General features: G+C 41.6%; 1 protein-coding gene across 1 annotated transcript; it reads right to left on the minus strand.

The window, feature by feature from the left end:
- Positions 1-700: 700 nt before the first annotated feature.
- CD8A (CD8a molecule) lies at positions 701-14,557 on the minus strand. Its single transcript, XM_033959666.1, has 6 exons — positions 14,422-14,557; positions 13,265-13,606; positions 10,865-11,038; positions 10,390-10,509; positions 3,206-3,251; positions 701-793 (listed from the first exon to the last, which is right to left on the minus strand). The coding sequence occupies exons 1-6, from the start codon at positions 14,498-14,500 to the stop codon at positions 742-744; spliced, it is 813 nt and encodes a 270-aa protein (XP_033815557.1). The 5' UTR covers positions 14,501-14,557; the 3' UTR covers positions 701-741.
- Positions 14,558-18,511: the final 3,954 nt, after the last annotated feature.

Consider the following 18,511-nt stretch of genomic DNA (forward strand, 5'->3'; position numbering starts at 1 on the left):
AAATAGAGAATGACACGGTGACAAAATTCATCACCGTTCCCGTCCCCGCGGATAACCACGGGAAAAAATCTCATGTCATTTTCTAGTATCTATTTCAACCCCAATCCTTCTACACCAGCATTCTTCAAAGCAAATCTTGTGGGTCAGTGGTTGTGGCCATTCATACTCTGATTCTTCCCTCTCTCCTTAAAGAATGACATGAAGATGATTTCCCGCGGGGACGGGAACGGTGATGAATTTTGTCACCGTGTCATTCTCTACTTTGAAACCTAGAAAAATGTAGATTATTTAGGGGTCGCCAAAGTTCTGTTTCATCAAAGGTTCCTCTTCCCACGCCTCTGTCAGAAATAGGGATATAGAAACTAAAATTCCTTAAACATCAGTCGCAGAATGGTTCTAGACCAGGGGTGGGCAACTCCGGTCCTCGAGGGCCGGAATCCAATCGAGTTTTCAGGATTTCTTCAATGAATATGCATTGAAAGCAGTGCATGCAAATAGATCTCATGCATATTCATTGGGGAAATCCTGAAAACCCGACTGGATTCCGGCCCTCGAGGAACGGAGTTGCCCACCCCTGTTCTAGACAGTGTACATAGAGAAGGAAAGGTCATTGTAAAGGAGACTTTTTAATGAACTGATCAATGCAGAATGTAGAGCACACACATAAAGGCAAGCAGTTTCCAGTGCCAAGACACTTATCGTCCTATATGCCAGTCCAATGTGAGGTGTTCCTTGGTCAGGCTACACATATCGGTCCGAAGGGTTCAGTCTGCCATTGTTCTCCTTCATAGGTCTAAAGGAAGAAAGAAATGGACAAAGAAGATTTAGAATTTACTGAGAATGGTTTTAGTTTGGAGGATAGAAGAAACACATCAGCACTTTAATTGTTTTCAGTGATGCAGTGTTGAGCAAGAGCTAGCCCATACATTAGATAAGACTGGGTGGGTGCCTAGGAAGTAGTAGTGTAGCCATGGAGGGGGAGGCCTTGGTAGCCATAAGGTAGCCATGGAAGGGGAGGCCTTTGGGGCCTGGACCTCCCCTCCCCCCAAACCTTTGGCTCAGGCCCCCTCCACAACTACAGTAACCTTAGACTGCCTGGTGAGGATGCCCAATCCCTGCCAGCCCCATTGCTGCCTCAGATGGGAAGAAGTCAGTGGCCTCCTTTCCTGTTGGCGACATCAGCACTCCTTATGCACGAACTGATCATGCACGAGGCAGGAAGCCACCAACACCTTCCCAACCGAGGCAGCACTGGGATAGTTCTGGCAGCAGATCTCATTGGCTGGCGGGCATTGTGCATCCATGCCAGCAAAAGTACGATGGCAGCAGTGGTGGCGGAGGAAAGGATGCATTACTTCAGCCTCCCTTGACAAGCCAACGCTGGCTATGCAGCAAGGCTATGCGAGGCTGCAAAGAGAAGCTACAGTCAGTACAAAACAATACATCCTGACTGTCCCATTCTATAATGTGGCTTTGAAAGCCACATTATAGAATGGAATGCTTTCTTTTAAAGAATCAATTTACAACATTGTCCTTAAGGGTCAATTCAAACATAGAAACATAGAAGATGACGGCAGAAAAGGGCTACAGCCCATCAAGTCTGCCCACTCTGCTTATCCACCCCCTGTCTATGCCCTAATGACCCAATTTTCTTATCTTGACCCTCGTAGGGATCCCACATGGGTATCCCATTTATTCTTAAAGTCTGACACGCTGTCTGCCTCGATCACCTGCACTGGAAGCTTGTTCCAATGATCGACCACTCTCTCTGTGAAGAAATACTTTCTGGTGTCGCCATGAAATTTTCCGCCCCTGAGTTTGAGCGGGTGCCCTCTTGTGGCCGAGGGTCCCTTGAGAAAGAAAATATCATCTTCCACTTCGACACGTCTCGTGAGGTACTTAAATGTTTCGATCATGTCTCCCCTCTCCCTACGTTTCTAGCAGAAAGACTTTTTAAAAAATATTCCTATCCAGCAAATCAAGACAATAATTTGCTTTAGAACTATATATAGACCAAACACATTTATTGTTTTTATTTTTATGATTCAGTTAGCAAAAGGAATGCAAAATGTTTTTTTTAATTTCTTTTAAGCCAGAGAACTATCTATTTGCAATTTTGCAGAATTGCCGTCCAAATGGGTTAACTCTAGCAATATCACATAAAGATCTCTACAAAGTGTGGCGCATTGGCATTGGAGTTTGTTTCCCAGCCCAGGATTGTTGTATAAAAACTTTTTTAACATGTTCATTTTTATTTTCAATTTCATATTTGATTGCATTCAGAATTCTATACAGACTATTTTCATTAATTGTGTCCCTCTAAATTTTGATGCTGGCAATAGGTATATGGGATATCATTGGCTACACTTTAAGCTACTGTAAGCGCATTTTCTATATGAGCATTCAGGTCAATTGAGGTTTAGGGCTCCTTTTACAAAGGTGCGTTAGGGCCTTAACACGCAGAATAGCGCACGCTAAAATGCAGCGCACGCTAGCCGCTACCACCTCCTTTTAAGCAGGCGGTAATTTTTTGATTGGCACGTGCTAAAAACGCTAGCGCACCTTAGTAAAAGGAGCCCTTAGAGGCCATTTTGAGTTTTTTTAAAATTGTTTTTCATATTTCAAACATGTGAACCAAGTTAAACATAAAAATTTTCACAAAAGCAAAAAAATAACATAATTTTAAAAAGGGGGTTTTCAGGACTAATGAATAACAATTAAACCAATATAACCGCTAGGCTTCAGATTATGTCTACGGTTTGGTTTTCTAAAGTCGTTTTCCCTACAGAGTTACCCACTTGTTGCTTTATATACTCTTTTGCTGGCTTTGTTTTTTCCCAAATGTGAAACAGCCCATTTACCTGGGCGAATGACTTTTGGAAATGGCCGCCATTGTTTGTCTGGGTGTGAAAAACACTGTTCAATATTGCAAGACATGATATAATGGAGGAATTAGGAGACTGAAAATGAATTGGGGGAATGGGGGTGGCAAGGCTGAAAGTTTGCTTTGCTTTGCATCAGCCCTGAATTGAGTGATCACTTGCACTATTCGTATGCAATTCTTGTGTTGAAGCATTTGCCAGAGCCACTTCTGGTCTACAGGCAAGAATCCTCATCTAAAACTCATCACGCTTGCTCTTAGGCAGCATAAAGAACAAGAAAATATGCAAGAAAATCTCCCTGGAAAGAATATGAAAATGCTGACCTCTTTCGGCAGTGGCAGTACTGCTTGAAGCGTTTCCTCCTGGAATCTGAAATGAAATAAAAGTCAGATTCCAGTAACTGCAGTAGGACAACGGATTAATTTATGAATACAAATAAAATAAAGTTTATCCACAGGAAGAATCTCTGGACTTCTGCTCAGCAGCAATATATCAAAATGCTAACTGTATCTAGAGCTCTACCAGGGGGTGCTGAAAAGTTCTCAACCCAACCCAGCGTTATTTTGCCACTGTAGCTGAAAAGAGTGTTATCTTATTTTGTTAAGTGCCAAACTGCAGAAACAAAATTCTCTGTTTTGACATTGTTTCAGATCATTGATTGAACCATATCCACATCATTCTTTTCTCGGTTGGACTGAGAACTTTTCAACACACCCAAGTAATATTATTATTTAATACTTATATAGTTCTCTGATCACAATTTAACATACATAATCAAAACAAAACATTGCAAAGCTAATGTAATACAAAAATTAAAACAAAGCCAAAATATTTGCAACGCTCACACATTCAATTGATCATAACAAATCATTGCTCATAACGCAAATGATCTGCTTTAAATACTCAATAATTAATGTTCTTCTTTAAGTGCTTGCATGTTATTATAATACCATCTATTTAGATTTGTCCCCCATATAAGATCAAATTTTTTAAGGTTATCTATAGATTTACAAATATCCATAGCAACTGTACTGTGTTTAGTAGTCATCTGTAACTATATATCTACATACGAGGAGCCGCTGAAAAGTTCTCAGCCCAACTGAGAATGATGTGAAGCCATGAAACTTACAAGTTATTCCATACTTCTCTTGACACTTTTCACTTCATTTCATATCATTGAAATGAAAAATGTCAAGAAAAATGTGGAATAACTTGTAAGTTTCATAGCTCCACATCATTCTCTTCTTGGTTGGGCTGAGAACCTTTCAGCAGCCCCCTCATATGCAACTGCGATCCTTCATTTCATGTCTCCAGTAAGCCCCAGATTGAGTAAATGGCGCCCAAATTTGGGTCTACAGCTGAAAATCTCAAAAGAAAATCAAAAAGACAAAATCCCACATACACGCCAACTACAAAAGTGAAGGGTATAAAAACATGAAATTATAACCTCAAAAATTAGGCGTAAATGTCAGCGAAATACTGACTGTATACTTTACTTACCCCCCTCCTTTACAAAGCTGCCCTAGCGTTTTTAGCCCTGGGTGCGGTGGTAACAGCTCAGATGCTCATAGAAATTCTATGAGAGTCGGAGCTGTTACCATGGCTGCCAGTACTAAAAACACTAGCACGGCTTTGTAAAGGAGGTGGTTAAGAAGGAAAAAAGACCCCAGATTCCCTTGACAGGCAAATTAAACAGTGTATGCCTGTTATTTAGGGTAAAATCAATCACTGGTTAAAGAAAAAAATCTCTCTAGTTAAGTTGTGCTGCTCTTTGTTAGTTGATATATATACATTGGAGATTTGCATATTTATGATAAATGAGGTTTTATTCTTTGACCAATGATTGATTTTACCCTAAATAACAGGCATACACTGTTTAATTTGCCTGTCAAGAGAATCTGAGGTCTTTTTTCCTCCTTAAGTACACGGTCCTCCTTAGGTACGTACACAGTCAGTATTTTGTTGACATTTTTGTTTAATTTTTGAGGATATAATTTTTATATTATAATTTCATGCTTCTGTATCCTTCACTTTTGTAGTTGGTGCCCAAATTTGGATGCCAGAAAGATCCATGCTAAACTTGTATTCTATAAAGGGTGTTCCACACCAAGTGCTCCTACATGAGAACATAAGAATAGCCCCCTAGCCCAGTATCCTGTTTCCAAGGGTGGCCAATCCAGGTCACAAGTAGCTGGCAGAAACCCAAATAATAGCAACATTCCATGCTACCGAACCCAGGGCAAGCAGTGGCCTCCCCCATGTGTGCCTCAATAGGAGACTATTTCCTCCAGGAACTTGTCCAAACCTTTTTAAAATTACTGTTACAACATTCTTTGATAATTCCAGAGCTTAACTATTTGTTGAGATAAAAATATGTCCTACTATTTGTTTTAAAGGTATTTCCATGTAACCTCGTTCCCCTAGTCTTTTGTAATTTTACCTGTTCTACACCCCTCAGAATTTTGTACACCTCAATCATATCCTCCCTCCTCAGCTGTTCTTTTACAGAATAGCACTAAGTGATGATTCCTGTGCTCATTTTTGGGCACGTAGACTTATGCCTGCTGAAATTTGGTGTAAAGCCTGGTGCACAAATTGGGCACACAAGCCAGGAATTCTCTAACTCTGCCTAAATTTTTGGAATACCCTTCCCATGGACACCTTTTTGGGCAAAACCGGAAGTTACATCGGAAGGAGGGACTCAGCGACAAGAAGGTTACTGGAGCAGCACTACTTGCTGGAAGCTTCCAACTGGCTGGTAGGCCAGCCCTGGGAGGTGCGAAAGGGCCAACCCAGGAGCCGCAGGTTTATTGTGTTTGGGGTTTTTTGCCACCGGCATTCGGGGATCCAGGGAGGGAGGGTGTGAAGGCTGTTGAATCCATGATGAAGGGGGCTGCTGGACTCACGGGGGGGAGGGTGTGTGTGTGTCTGCTGCTGTACCCATGAAGGAGGGAGGGGTTTGCTTGGGCTGCTGGATTGCTGGAGCTGAAGGGAAGGGAGACAGTTACTGGATCTGGTTTGGGGATTGGGGAAGAAGAGAAACAGGTGTTGGGCCCATGTGGTGGGTGAAGAGGAGCTGGAGGGAAGGGAGAGGTGCCAGACCCACACCTGGATGCTGAAGGGAGGGGATAGAGGTGTTGGACCCACGGGAAGGGGGCTAGAGGGAAAGGAGAGAGGTGCAGGATCTGCAGGGAGGAAGCGAGAGAAGGAAAGGGAAAAAGAAAAGCTGAATCAAGTGGATGAAGGAAGAGTGAGTGAAATATTGAACATAGTGGAAGGAGGGAGGAAAGAGAAAGTGTGAGAGACACATTGGTGTAAGGGAGTAAGAGAGGGGAGAAGCTGGACACAGAGATATACAAAAAGAGGGGAGATGGTGGGCATGAATGGGAGCATAGGAACAGGGACAAAAAGGGGAATGCTGCATGGGGGTGATATATGGACACAGAGGGGTAATGCTAGATATTGTTTCTTTTTATACGTCAATAAAATATAGTAAGTTCAGTATAAAATCACAACTATTCGAGGCTTGTACAGATAGGATCAGATGGTTTGTGGGGACGGGGCAGGGATGGGGACCGAGCTCATGGGGGCGGGGCAGGGATGCGGACTGAGCTGGTGAGGAAAGGGCAGGTTCAGGGCTGAGCTCATGCGGACAGACTGGGAAAGGGGACAATTTCCCCCCCTCTCCCCCCGCATCATTCTCTATGCATAGACACGTTTATTTAATTTTCTATACCGTTCTCTCAGGGGAACTCAGAACGGTTTACATGAATTTATTCAGGTACTCAAGCATAATTCCCTGTCTGTCCCAGTGGGCACACTATTTTATCTAATATACTGGGGTAATGGGGGAACAGCTGACTTTGCCCAGGGTCACAAGGAGCAGCATGTGCTTGCACCACAACCTCAGGGTGCCGAGACTGCAGCTCCAGACATAGTATGGTAAAAGATAGCATGGCAAAGATGGCAAAACATAGCTAACAAAGCATGGTGAAACATAATATGATATGGCGAGTATAGTTCGGCAAAACATAGCACAGCAAACATTCACCCTCTTCTATTACACTGCGATAGCTGTTTGTAGCATGGAGAGCCGCGCTGAATGGCCCGCGCTACCCCCGACGCTCATAGGAACTCAATGAGCATCAGGAGCAGCGTGGGCCATTCAGCATGGCTCCCCACGCTAAAAACTGCTATCGCAGTTTGATAGAAGAGGCCCATAGTATTACAAAGCATAGTTAATATAGTATGACACAACTTGGCAAAATGGTAAGGCTAGTGTGATGACAAAACACAGCATGGAAGACATGAGCGGCAAATGTGCAGCAAACATGGCATGAGAAATCATAGCATGGCAGACATAGTGTGGCAGACACAGTATGGCAGCGGTAGGGAACTCTGGTCCTCGAGGGCCGGAATTCAGTCGGGTTTTCAGGATTTCCCCAATGAATATGCATGAGATCTATTTGCATGCACTGCTTTCAATGCATATTCATTGGGGAAATCCTGAAAACCTGACTGGAATATGGCTCTCGAGGACCGGAGTTCCCTACCCCTGCAGTATGATAAATATGGCTTATACCGTGTTTCCCCGATGATAAGGCAGGGCCATCAAATAAGACATCCCCCCCTTTTTAGAAAAAAATGTAAAATAAGGCACCCCCCCGCAAATAAGCCACCCACCGATACCTGCGCTTACCCGAATCGGGTGGTACGGTGGGTGACTCCGTGTGGTCCCTCCGTCTACCGTATTTGCCTCCATGGCTGCGTGCCGCGCCTCGTCATGAAGTGAAGAGGAGGAAGTGATAGGACTGCAGCGCGCACACGTGACTCCACGCAAGGAAACACAGGCAGCTTCCCTCATCCCTCCCTAACGGAGACTGCAGGAGTTTGTTCACGGCCAGAACATCCAATACAGGTAATAAAATTCTGTTTTTTTTCAACAATAACTGTGTACTGTAGTCTTCTTCATGGGTAAATAAGGCATCCCCCCGAAAATAAGCCCTAGAGCATATTTTGGCCTTCCAAAAAAAATAAGACAGTGTCTTACCATCGGGGAAACAGGGTAGCAGTGGTTCCCAAACCTGTCCTGGGGGATCCCCAGCCAGTCAGGTTTTCAAGATATCCCTAATGAATATGCATGAAAGAGATTTGCATACCTGTCACTTCCATTATATGCAAATCTCTCTCATGCATATTCATTAGGGATATCTTGAAAACCTGACTGGCTGGGGGTCCCCCAGGACAGGTTTGGGAACCACTGGCTTATAGTATAGAACAGACATGGGCAACTCCGGTCCTCGAGGGCCGGAATCCTATAGGGGTTTCAGGATTTCCCCAATGAATATGCATTGAAAACAGTGCATGCAAAGAGATCTCATGCATATTCATTGGGGAAATCCTGAAAACCCGACTGGATTCCAGCCCTTGAGGACCAGAGTTGCCCATATCTGGTATAGAAGGACAGTGGTGAACAGTGTGACATAGTGTGGTAGAACACTGTATGACAGAACATGGTATGGTCAGACCTAGGACGGAGCTCATCAGCTTTTGAGACTCAAGATTGTGGTTTGTAAGTACAAATTAATACCAATTAATGCTAATTGTTAAGAGCTTGTTAATTAATTAATTTGCGCATGCATCTGCCATGTGCGACCTAATCTGTGTATTATTAACCTTGTGTATGATCTTGACTTTATAGAAACCAGGAATAAATGTGCTTTTGCACCAGTCCACAAAAAGAATGGATTATAATTATGTTATTGAGTGAAAATTGAACTGTGGAACTGATTGCCCAGAATGTGAAGAGCAATTAATTTAGCTGGATTAAAAAAAAAAAAATAACATGGATTTTTGCTACTTTTTTGGAACTCTGCCAGGTACTCATGACTTGGATTTGGTGACTGTTGGAAACAGGATACTGCATTAGATGAAACATTTGCTCTGACTCTTGATTGGTTATGCAATTCTTTAAAAAAAAAAAAAAATCTTTATTCATTTTTAAAACTCACAATAAGTGTAACATAAAATACATATATTTTATACTTTATTTTTTTTATTTATTCAATTTATTCACTTTTCTATACCGTTCTCCCAGGGGAGCTCAGAACGGTTTACATTAATTAATTCAGGTACTCAAGCATTTTTCTCTGTCTGTCCCGGCGGGCTCACAATCTACCTAACGTACCTGGGGCAATGGGGGGATTAAGTGATTTGCCCAGGGTCACAGGAACAGCGTGGGTTTGAACCCACAACCTCAGGGTGTTGAGGCTGTAGCTTTAACCACTGTGCCACACACTCTTAATACAGTATATCGTGTCAATTATCCCCCCTCCCTTATACCCAACAATTATTCATAAGCAAAAGAAATGATAAAATATTCCAACCCACCCCCACCCCACCCTGGACGTGTATGAACAAAAGGAAAAAAATTTAATATTTATTCTATGCAGTAATTTCAATCTTTACAGTATCTTGTTAATGGCTCCCAAATAACCTGAAATTTTTTTTAATTTCCCTGCTGCATGGCAATTATCCTTTCCATTTTAAATATGTGACACAAAGAGTTCCACCAAAAGCTATAATTCAGCCTATCCCAATTTTTCCAATTATTCGTAATCTGTTGTATGGCAACCCCTGTCATAATAAGTAGAAGCTTGTTATTATTAGAGAATATTTGGCTCTCATTGACATGCCAAACAATACGGTGTCATAGGATAATGCCACCGGATTATCTAACAAACTATTTATTTAACCCTATATTGATTTCCAAAAAGCAATTATCAATGGACAATAGAATAACAAATGATCTAATGTCCAAGCTTCAAGATGGTTATATAATTCTAATATTCGGGCTTAGTAGTTCACATGTCCTCCCTTTTTAAAAATTGTTTTATTTTAATACCCTCTCTTTTTTAAAGTATTCTCCACTCACTACAGAATAACCTGTTACTTTCAGAGGCATTATATGCAAGGGGCTGCTGAAAAGTTCTCAGCCCAATCAAGAAGGAAATGATGTTGAACCATGAAACTTACAAGTTAAGTTATTCCATACTTTTCTTGACGCTTTTCGTTTCAGTGATATGAAATGAAACGAAAAGTATCAAGAAAAGTTTGGAATAACTTGTAAGTTTCATGGCTCCACATCATTCTCTTCCTGGTTGGGGCTGAGAACTTTTCAGCGCCACCCCCCCCCTGTACCTGCAGCGGATTTATGTTTGTGTATGCCAGGGGTGTCAAAGTCCCTTCTCGAGGGCTCTAGGGCCACAATCCATTTGGGTTTTCAGGATTTCCTCAATGAATATGCATGAGATATATTTGCATGCACTGCTTTCATTGTATGCTAAGAGATCTCATACATATTCATTGGGGAAATCCTGAAAACCCGACTGGATTGCGGCCCTCGTAGGAACTTTGACACCTGTGGTGTATGCCCAGAGTATTTGTAATTGGTGTGTGCTTTTTTTTCCCCTCTAATAAAACAGAACACCCCTCCATCCCTGCTTACATTTACAGAGGATGATGGACGTGACTACGACAATAATCAGAAGGATTAGGCAAGCTCCTGCTAACGGGACCCAGATATATAATTCACAGGGAACATTCAAGGCTCTCCCCTCCCTGGGATCTGGAAAAAAAAAAAGCGCAAAATAATCAGTTAAAAAAAAATCAATCTGCTATGCCCCAGTATAGATTCCCGTGGACGAACTCGGTCCAGATCCATTTATTGCTCTCATGCAAAACGGGATTTAATCGCTGCGCTTCACTCAAGACGCAACATTTCCCGTTTTTCACGAATCGGTATGTTGTTGTTTGTGATTTTTTGGAGCATGGTAAAAAACCAGGATTTGCAGGGTCCACGTAGCGTTTTAGTAAAATCGTTTTTTTAAAAAGTGCGTCACGAAGAGAACAGAAAGCGCGAGGCAGAGCAGTGGGGGCTGGGCGTTTTCTTCTGGACGCTGGAGGCCGCGCTTGCGCCTTACCTGGAGGTTTAGCACGTGTGCAGTTCTCCCTGCGTCCGGCGGTGCTGGGCTTCGGAGCCACAGCCGTGCTTGTGCTGGGCGTGGTAGGAGCCTTTGTTGTAACTGGAAAGAAAAATATTTTAACGAGGAACAATAAAAAAAAACCCCAGACTTTCCATTTCTTTTCTCTTAATTCTTACTGTTTCTGTCGGATCATTATGGGCTTAGCTACACTTCACTTAACTACATTTGAGTGGACCTCGACGTACATTTGATCTGCCTTAAACGCGCAACTGCATATTATCTCTGCTCTTCACTGGTCTTGCTAAGCCAAAAGGAACAGCTCAGTTCACTTATTTCACAATCATCACTGCCGTTGTCCCTTTGACTTATGGAGCGTTTTTTGTTGGGTTTTTTTTTTTTTTTTTTTTGGGGGGGGGGGGGGGGAGGAGGGAATGCCGTAGGATCAACTTCCCGGGAGGCACAATTTCCGAGACCGATGAGAATGTATAACTTTTAGAGCAACTAAAAGTGCGGACTGTGCTTTAACCCGCATGGACTTCGGCCAGTGTCCACTCAAAGAACAGAAAACGTTCATTACCATCTTGGCTTCCTTGAGAAAATCATTATTTTCCTTCAATTTCTAATTGGAATTTAACACAGATAAACGTCACTATACCCTATGAGAAGATCTGAGTGGTGGAAAAAAAATCAATCTGTAAAATAAATAATGCAAATAAATCAAAGTTATAAACGTGCAGTTTTGAGTGGGATACTGAATGGATGTGGAAAGAAAACCATCAAATCTCTCCAGAACACAGAATAAATATCATTTTTGGTGGCACAAAAAATGACCACCACATTGTAGCAAATTATATACACACAGTGGTAGGTGATTTCTTTAAACCGGACAAACTATTTTTAGGTAGCTTTAGAAATGTACCCAGTTATCTGTTGTTGTTTGCCTATTAGTATTTTTTTACTGCCTTGTTGAAGAAATTTTCCTAAGGCAGTGCACATCTATTAGGTTAGTGAGTGAGTCCAGAGGTAAATTAAAAGGCAGTAAAATATGATAATTTATCACAGTTTAGTAACTTCCCTTCTTATTTTAGAAGAGTTATGTTCCGCTTATTCAAGCACAATCTCTCTGGCAGCGGAAAATAAAGTAAAATCAAATTACAGAAGTAGTATACAACGCCCTCCCCCATCCCCCCCAAAAATAGTAAAACCAAACAGTAAAAGCCATCTTTAGAGAGCTGCATTTGTCAGTGCTCTGAGAAGGTGAGGAAATGTCAGGGGCAGGAGGGTGAGCAGAATGCCCCCTTGCTTAGAGAGCTACCAAAGGATGCAAGCAGAATTTTTTTCACAAAAGTTCCTCTGCCCAGTTCATTCAAAATATCCAACCCAAGAAGCAAGAGAAGTGGGAGAACTATCAACAGGGGTTTCTAGTTATACCAGTCAGACATTCACTAATGAAAACGTTTTTATTCAGCAATCAAGTTTCAAGTTTTATTAAAATTTTGATGTATCGCAATATCATTAATTCAAAGCGATTTACAATTAAAACGGGGTCTTAATTATTAAGTAAAACCAACACAGACGGCATGACGTACCACAATTATTCACTATAAGGTTGTTTTTTGAGACCTTACATCTTAAGTGATTCCTCTTGTTAAAATGAAGAAAACATAACCCAACAAAATAAATATGGACATAGGGCTTTTTTTTTTTTTGTCTATCTAACCATTTTCTAGAACTTAAAAATGTAAATTCTCCTGCTTGCATGAAGAAAACAACAACCCTTTATTAGAGGATTAAATATTAGCAGGAGATTTTTGCTTTTTATATAAAGGGTTTATATGAAATCCACATTCCAGTGAGTTGAACACATCTCATTCCCATTACAGGGGAATACTTTTAAAACCAATAGGAGGAAATTTTGTTCATTCAGAGAATAGTTAAGTTCTGGAACGCGTTGCCAGAGGTTGTGATAAGAGCGGATAGCATAGCTGGTTTTAAGAAAGGTTTGGACAAGTTCCTGGAAGAAAAGTCCATAGTCTGTTATTGAGAAAGACACGGGGGAAGCCACTGCTTATCCTAAATCGGTAGCACGGAATATTGCTACACCTTGGGTTTTGGCCAGGTACTAGTGACTTGGATTGGCCACCGTGAGAACGGGCTACTGTGCTTGATGAACCATTGGTCTGACCCAGTAAGGCTATTCTTATGTTCTATATAAAGAAGAACAGCTGATTAAGATAGTGTAGGAGCAGCATAAACTGTCACGGAGACTGGGTTACTTACAGGAGTTATTAAAGGGATTTTGAGAAAATAGTCACTCTACCATGAAAAGTTTCGCTGGGAGAGGATTTCCCTATATTATTAGTTGTCCTTGCTAACACGTAATGTATAGAGCCATACCTGGGAAGTACAGTGGGATGCCAGGGCTGAAGTGAATCTCCGAGTTATAGATGGATAGGCAATAATAGGTGCTTTCTTGGCTATGATCAAACGATTTGAACTCTAAGTTGTATCCCCTGCTGTCCTTTTGACTTCCAAAGTGGCCAGCATCTTTTGAAGATATTTTCTTGCCCAATGAATTTACAAAGAGCAGGAATGTGGGCTGCTTGTTGGAGTTTTTCTGATGGAACCAGTACACCCCTTGATCCAGTAAAATGGAGTCCCTCGAAGAGCAGTGCAGTTTCCCAGAGCCTGTCTGCACAATGTTAGATTCATCCTTCAAATGGAGCTCCTGGGAAGTGTCTGCAGCAAGAAGCAGATACCAAGACAATCCATCAACCTCCTAACAAAAGAATGAGCAGCAAAACGCACCCCACAATAATTATTAACCCAGCTGTCAGTGGAGTGCATTCACCATTTGCTGTATAATCTTGAAAACGTTACCTAGTCTTGACAAGGACTTTTTTTTTTTTTTTTGGGGGGGGGGAGGATTGAGGACATTATAATAAAACGAATTATCATTTTAAATATCCTACATGTTAATAGTGCTATGAAAATACTATTTACCTCTGTGATGCCTTAGCCGAGATACATGAAGATAGATATTTACATAAAATTCATATACTGTATATATTACTCCAATCAGCTTCAGCGTTTTGGTATGAAAAGTAGAGCGATTGCATTGCTACTTCACTGTGCAGAACAAGTCAACAGCAATTAAAATGCTAATAACTTGTTATAGGACTTTTTATTGTATTAAATTAGTTCCCTAAAAAGGTGTTATACATATGCATTTGACATTCATTTGTGTGTATTAAGAAGGTTTTGGCCATAACTATCCTGGAAGCAAAGCCTTTGCTTTTTCATGGTCTTAACACCACTTTCTTCACATGGAATTCTGGGAGTAATTACTGTGCTTCCCCCTATCATAGCAAACCTCGATTAAAAACATACTGCAGTGACAGTCCTTAATATAATTCTTGTACAGTGCAGGGGCTTCACTCACAATGCACCATGGCCACCTTCTTTAGTGGCAAGATGCTAGCTCATGGTCTAAGAGAGTCTTCTTCACTGTCTCACAGCACACATAATATAGTATGAATTGCTCAAATACTCACAGGACACCAGGTTCAGGAAAAGGAGGGCAGAAATGAGTTTTGCCATTATATCACAGACAAAGAGAAAGATGATTTTCATCACAATGTTCAGCGACTGCCCAGGGTGCTGCAGTAGACTACTTCAGGGACCCACTTGTGTTTTGTGAAAGGATATGATGTCACTTGCTTTAGAGTTAAAGCTGCAGGGGAAAAGGGGAGCTTACTCCGCCTGAGAAGAGCAAAAGGGCAGTCTACATCTTAAAACTGATTGTGCTTTGTATGTTTTTAGAGTCCCATTATCCATATCCACAGCCCCATTGTAGGTTGCTTTTCAGCCACACTGGATATAAAAAAAAAAAAAGACCCTACTCTCATTCTCCAATTGTGGACTTGAAATGTAGCTTATTCAGCAACTGTCATGGCTGACTAATCAGAGTTGATTATGTCTTGGTAGATTCTACCTTTTTTTTTTTTTTTTTGGGGGGGGTTGCTCTCTGCATCCCAGAAACACTCTCTTCTTTTCCTTCTGACATGAATTGAGGTAAGTCCTGGAATGGGGAAGGGTAGAAGGGGATGCTTGTATGTAGGATATGCTGGATTTTGAAGGAAAAAAAATAGGAGTACAATGTTTTTGTTCTCTTTGCAATTTCAGTACAGTAGACACTAAAAATGATTTGTTCTATATTTTGGTCACAATTCCCTCATTTTATCACTTTGATCTCCAAGTTATTTTGTTTTCATATCCAAATGTGCATTAGACCTAGTTGTCTGAAAACATGCTGATTTGCCACAGGTTATAAGAAAGGTTTGGACAATTTCCTGGAGGAAAGTCCATAATCTGTTATTGAGAAAAACATGGGGGAAGCCACTGCTTGACCTGGATCGGTAGCATGGAATATTACTACTATTTGGGATTTTTGCCAGGTACTAGTGACCTGGATTGGCCACCGTGACGATGGACCTAAGGCTATACTTATGTTCTTAAACATGGTACTGGACCCTGATTCACTGGTCTCTGGCTGTTCCCTGGCCCTGATATATGTTGCACCTAGGGAAAACCTATGATGGAAGACCACATGAACTAAAAAGCCAGGAAGAACTCACTTATTTTTGTGATCTGGACTCAAGTGGTTTTCTTATGTGTACCTTACTTATAAACTTTAGCAGAGACAAACTCAATATAGTTTTTTTTAATTTAAAAAAATATTATATTCCATACAACTTGAAGTTCTTTGACTTGATTGGAAAGGATAGCTGGTATAGTTGCAATGCAGATACTAGGGTAGTGGAGATCTCATTCCAATCATTAGGCTGATGGGCTTCTGATATTGATTCATAGGTTGACTTGTGTTTGAAGGTTTTCCTTATCACCACTTAGAAATTAAGATATGGAGTAGAATTCACAGCTTTATTGGAATATGATCAGCACCATGACATGAATGTTTCTGCTATGTTCTTGGAGCTGGAATGAATCTTCGATCTCATTTCAACCCCTGAGTTGGGTTTGAAAAGGCAGCTTGGAAGAAAAAGGCTCCATAAGGTTGTGACCCTTCTTCTAAGCTATCTAGTCCTGTACTGATTCCTTTATTAACTAGTGTCAAAAGATGATTTTTGAAGGGTGGGTATGATGCTGATTTTTGGCTTGACTGATATTCAAACAGGGATCTGCATCCAGTTATTGGACTGACTGTTTGAAGCATATCAAACCTAAGAACTGAATTGACTGCTGGCTGGTGAAGATTTAATTTGGACTGGCCATTGGTTAAGGGGAATGTGCTATTGATAACAGGAAAATCATCCCAAGAGATTTTTTTTAATATACTTAATTATTTTTCCAAAGGGATTCAAGACAAAGTTAGACAAGTTCTTGCTAGTAAGGCTAGACCCATTTAGGGCGCTGGTCTTTGAGCTAAGGGTCGCTGTGGGAGCGGACTGCTGGGCGCAAGGGACCACTGGTCTGACCCAGCAGCGGCAATTCTTATGTTCTTACAATTGTAGCAGAGTATACTCTAGTGACAAGTCCCAGTAGGCTCACACTCTAATTTACTTATGGCAATGGAGGGTTAAGTGACTTGGCCAGGGTCACAAGGAGCAGTATAACGTTTGAACCCATATCCTCAGTGTGCTGAGGTTGTAACTCTAACCAGTATGCCACATGCTCCTCCTTTTTCTTTTAACCTGTCAATTTCCACTTGCTATTTTAGTCTTCCAGTCAAAACCTGGGCTGGGATTCTGGAACCATGAACCTTCATTCTCAACCCACTGCAGATTTCTAATACCTCCCCGATGCACTTAGTCTGGTTATTGACTGCAGTGATGGTGTTTAGCTGGGGGACATTCCTAAGATCACCTTCTGGAACTCTGCAAGCATGGACCCTTAATACGGTCACTAGGTGTCACTCTTGAGCAGTGACCATGATTTCCCACCACTGCTCCACAGGAGAACTATGAACAGTATCTCTGCAACATCTCCAGCCCCTACCAACCTGCTTAGTGGAAGATCTGACCCAAGAATAGTACCAGGAACCTGCTTCATGGCAGAGCAAAACACCTCCCACCTAAACCAGCAAGTGGTTACAGCAATAGACTGAGGCCCTGGGAAGCCAGGGTTTAATTTTTCTACTTCTACCACTGACACTTTGTGTGGCCTTGGACAGTCACTTTCTCTCCTATTGCCTCATTTACCACTTCCCTTTTAAATTCTTTACGTACCTGAATTATCTAACACTGTCCTTAAATTAATGAAGACTTTCCTGATTAAGTGATGAGGGTTGAAGTGTCTGTGATTAACACGCGGGATTAACTGTCTGAATACCGGGATTAAGGCCCCGATTCATTAAAGTCAGCGATTGTCGCTAAACCCGTTTTCACATCTGTCCCGTTAAAAAAAAAAAGCAGAAGCCCTGATAGCAGTGATAGGAGGCTGCTTCTCCTGTTACTGTGCATGTCTCAATCGCTCACTGAGCGATTGAGTTGGTGGGTTTGCATACAAACTTGATAGTGAATAAATCACTGTTTGATAATCGGCCAACAGTGATTGAGTCACTATCTTTAGTGAATCTAGCCCTAACTGTCTTAATAGTGCGAGATGAACTGTCACAGGATTAAGTGTCTATGGAATAAACGGCTAGATTCACTAACAATAGCGACTCAATCACTGTTGACTGATTCTCTGGCCAATTTTCGAGCCACAATTTATTCACTATTAAGTTTGCATGCAAACCCACAGACTCAATCGCTCAGTGAGACATGCACAGAGCTCTAACAGTAGTGACAGGGGAAGCAGCCTCCTGTCACTGCTGTCAGGGCTCTTGTCGGGGTTAAAAAAAAAAAAAAATTTTAATGGCTTAGACTTAGTCGTACAGCATGTATAACCAAAAGTTTTACAACAGAGCCTATACGGAACTTGGACGTTGTGGCTTAGATGTAAAACATGGTCTAAGTCACAAAAACCCACCTAAAGTCACCAGATAAGCACTGCAAACACATAAAACAGACCCCCACACACTACCCCAGTGATCACCGACCCCCCCACCCCCATAAAAATTTAATCATAACTTTAAAATTCAGCCTCTAGACCAGTGTTTTTCAACCTTTTTACACCTATTGACCGGCAGAAATAAAAGAATTATTCTGTGGACCGGCATCAGTCCGTGGACTGGCGGTTGAAGAACACTGGGCTAAGTCATGGGCCAGACCCCACCCATCTCTATTCAATCTCCATCCCAGACCCCGCTCCCATAATACTACTAATTGTAACACTATTTTTTCCATTCATTTTTCACAGATACACAATATAATCTTTTTAACAACACATAATGGTTAACCACAAAATTAAACTACACAAAGCACACTGACAGCAGATGTAAATTCTCAAAATTGACATAATTCAATCACTAAATTCAAAAATTAAAACATTCCCCCCTACCTTTGTTGGCTCCCTCCCTTCATGCTATGCCTTATCTTCTGGCCTGCTCCTGCCTGGCTATTTTATGCCGCCCCCGGTGTTATCTTCAGGCCGGCTCCCTCTTCCTCACTGATTCAGTGCACAAAGCTGCGGGCAGTGGCTCCTTGTGCGTCCTGTGCCTCATCTGGAAGCCTTCCCTCTGAC

Source organism: Geotrypetes seraphini, chromosome 1 (assembly GCF_902459505.1).
Source record: "Geotrypetes seraphini chromosome 1, aGeoSer1.1, whole genome shotgun sequence".
Taxonomy (NCBI): domain Eukaryota; kingdom Metazoa; phylum Chordata; class Amphibia; order Gymnophiona; family Dermophiidae; genus Geotrypetes; species Geotrypetes seraphini.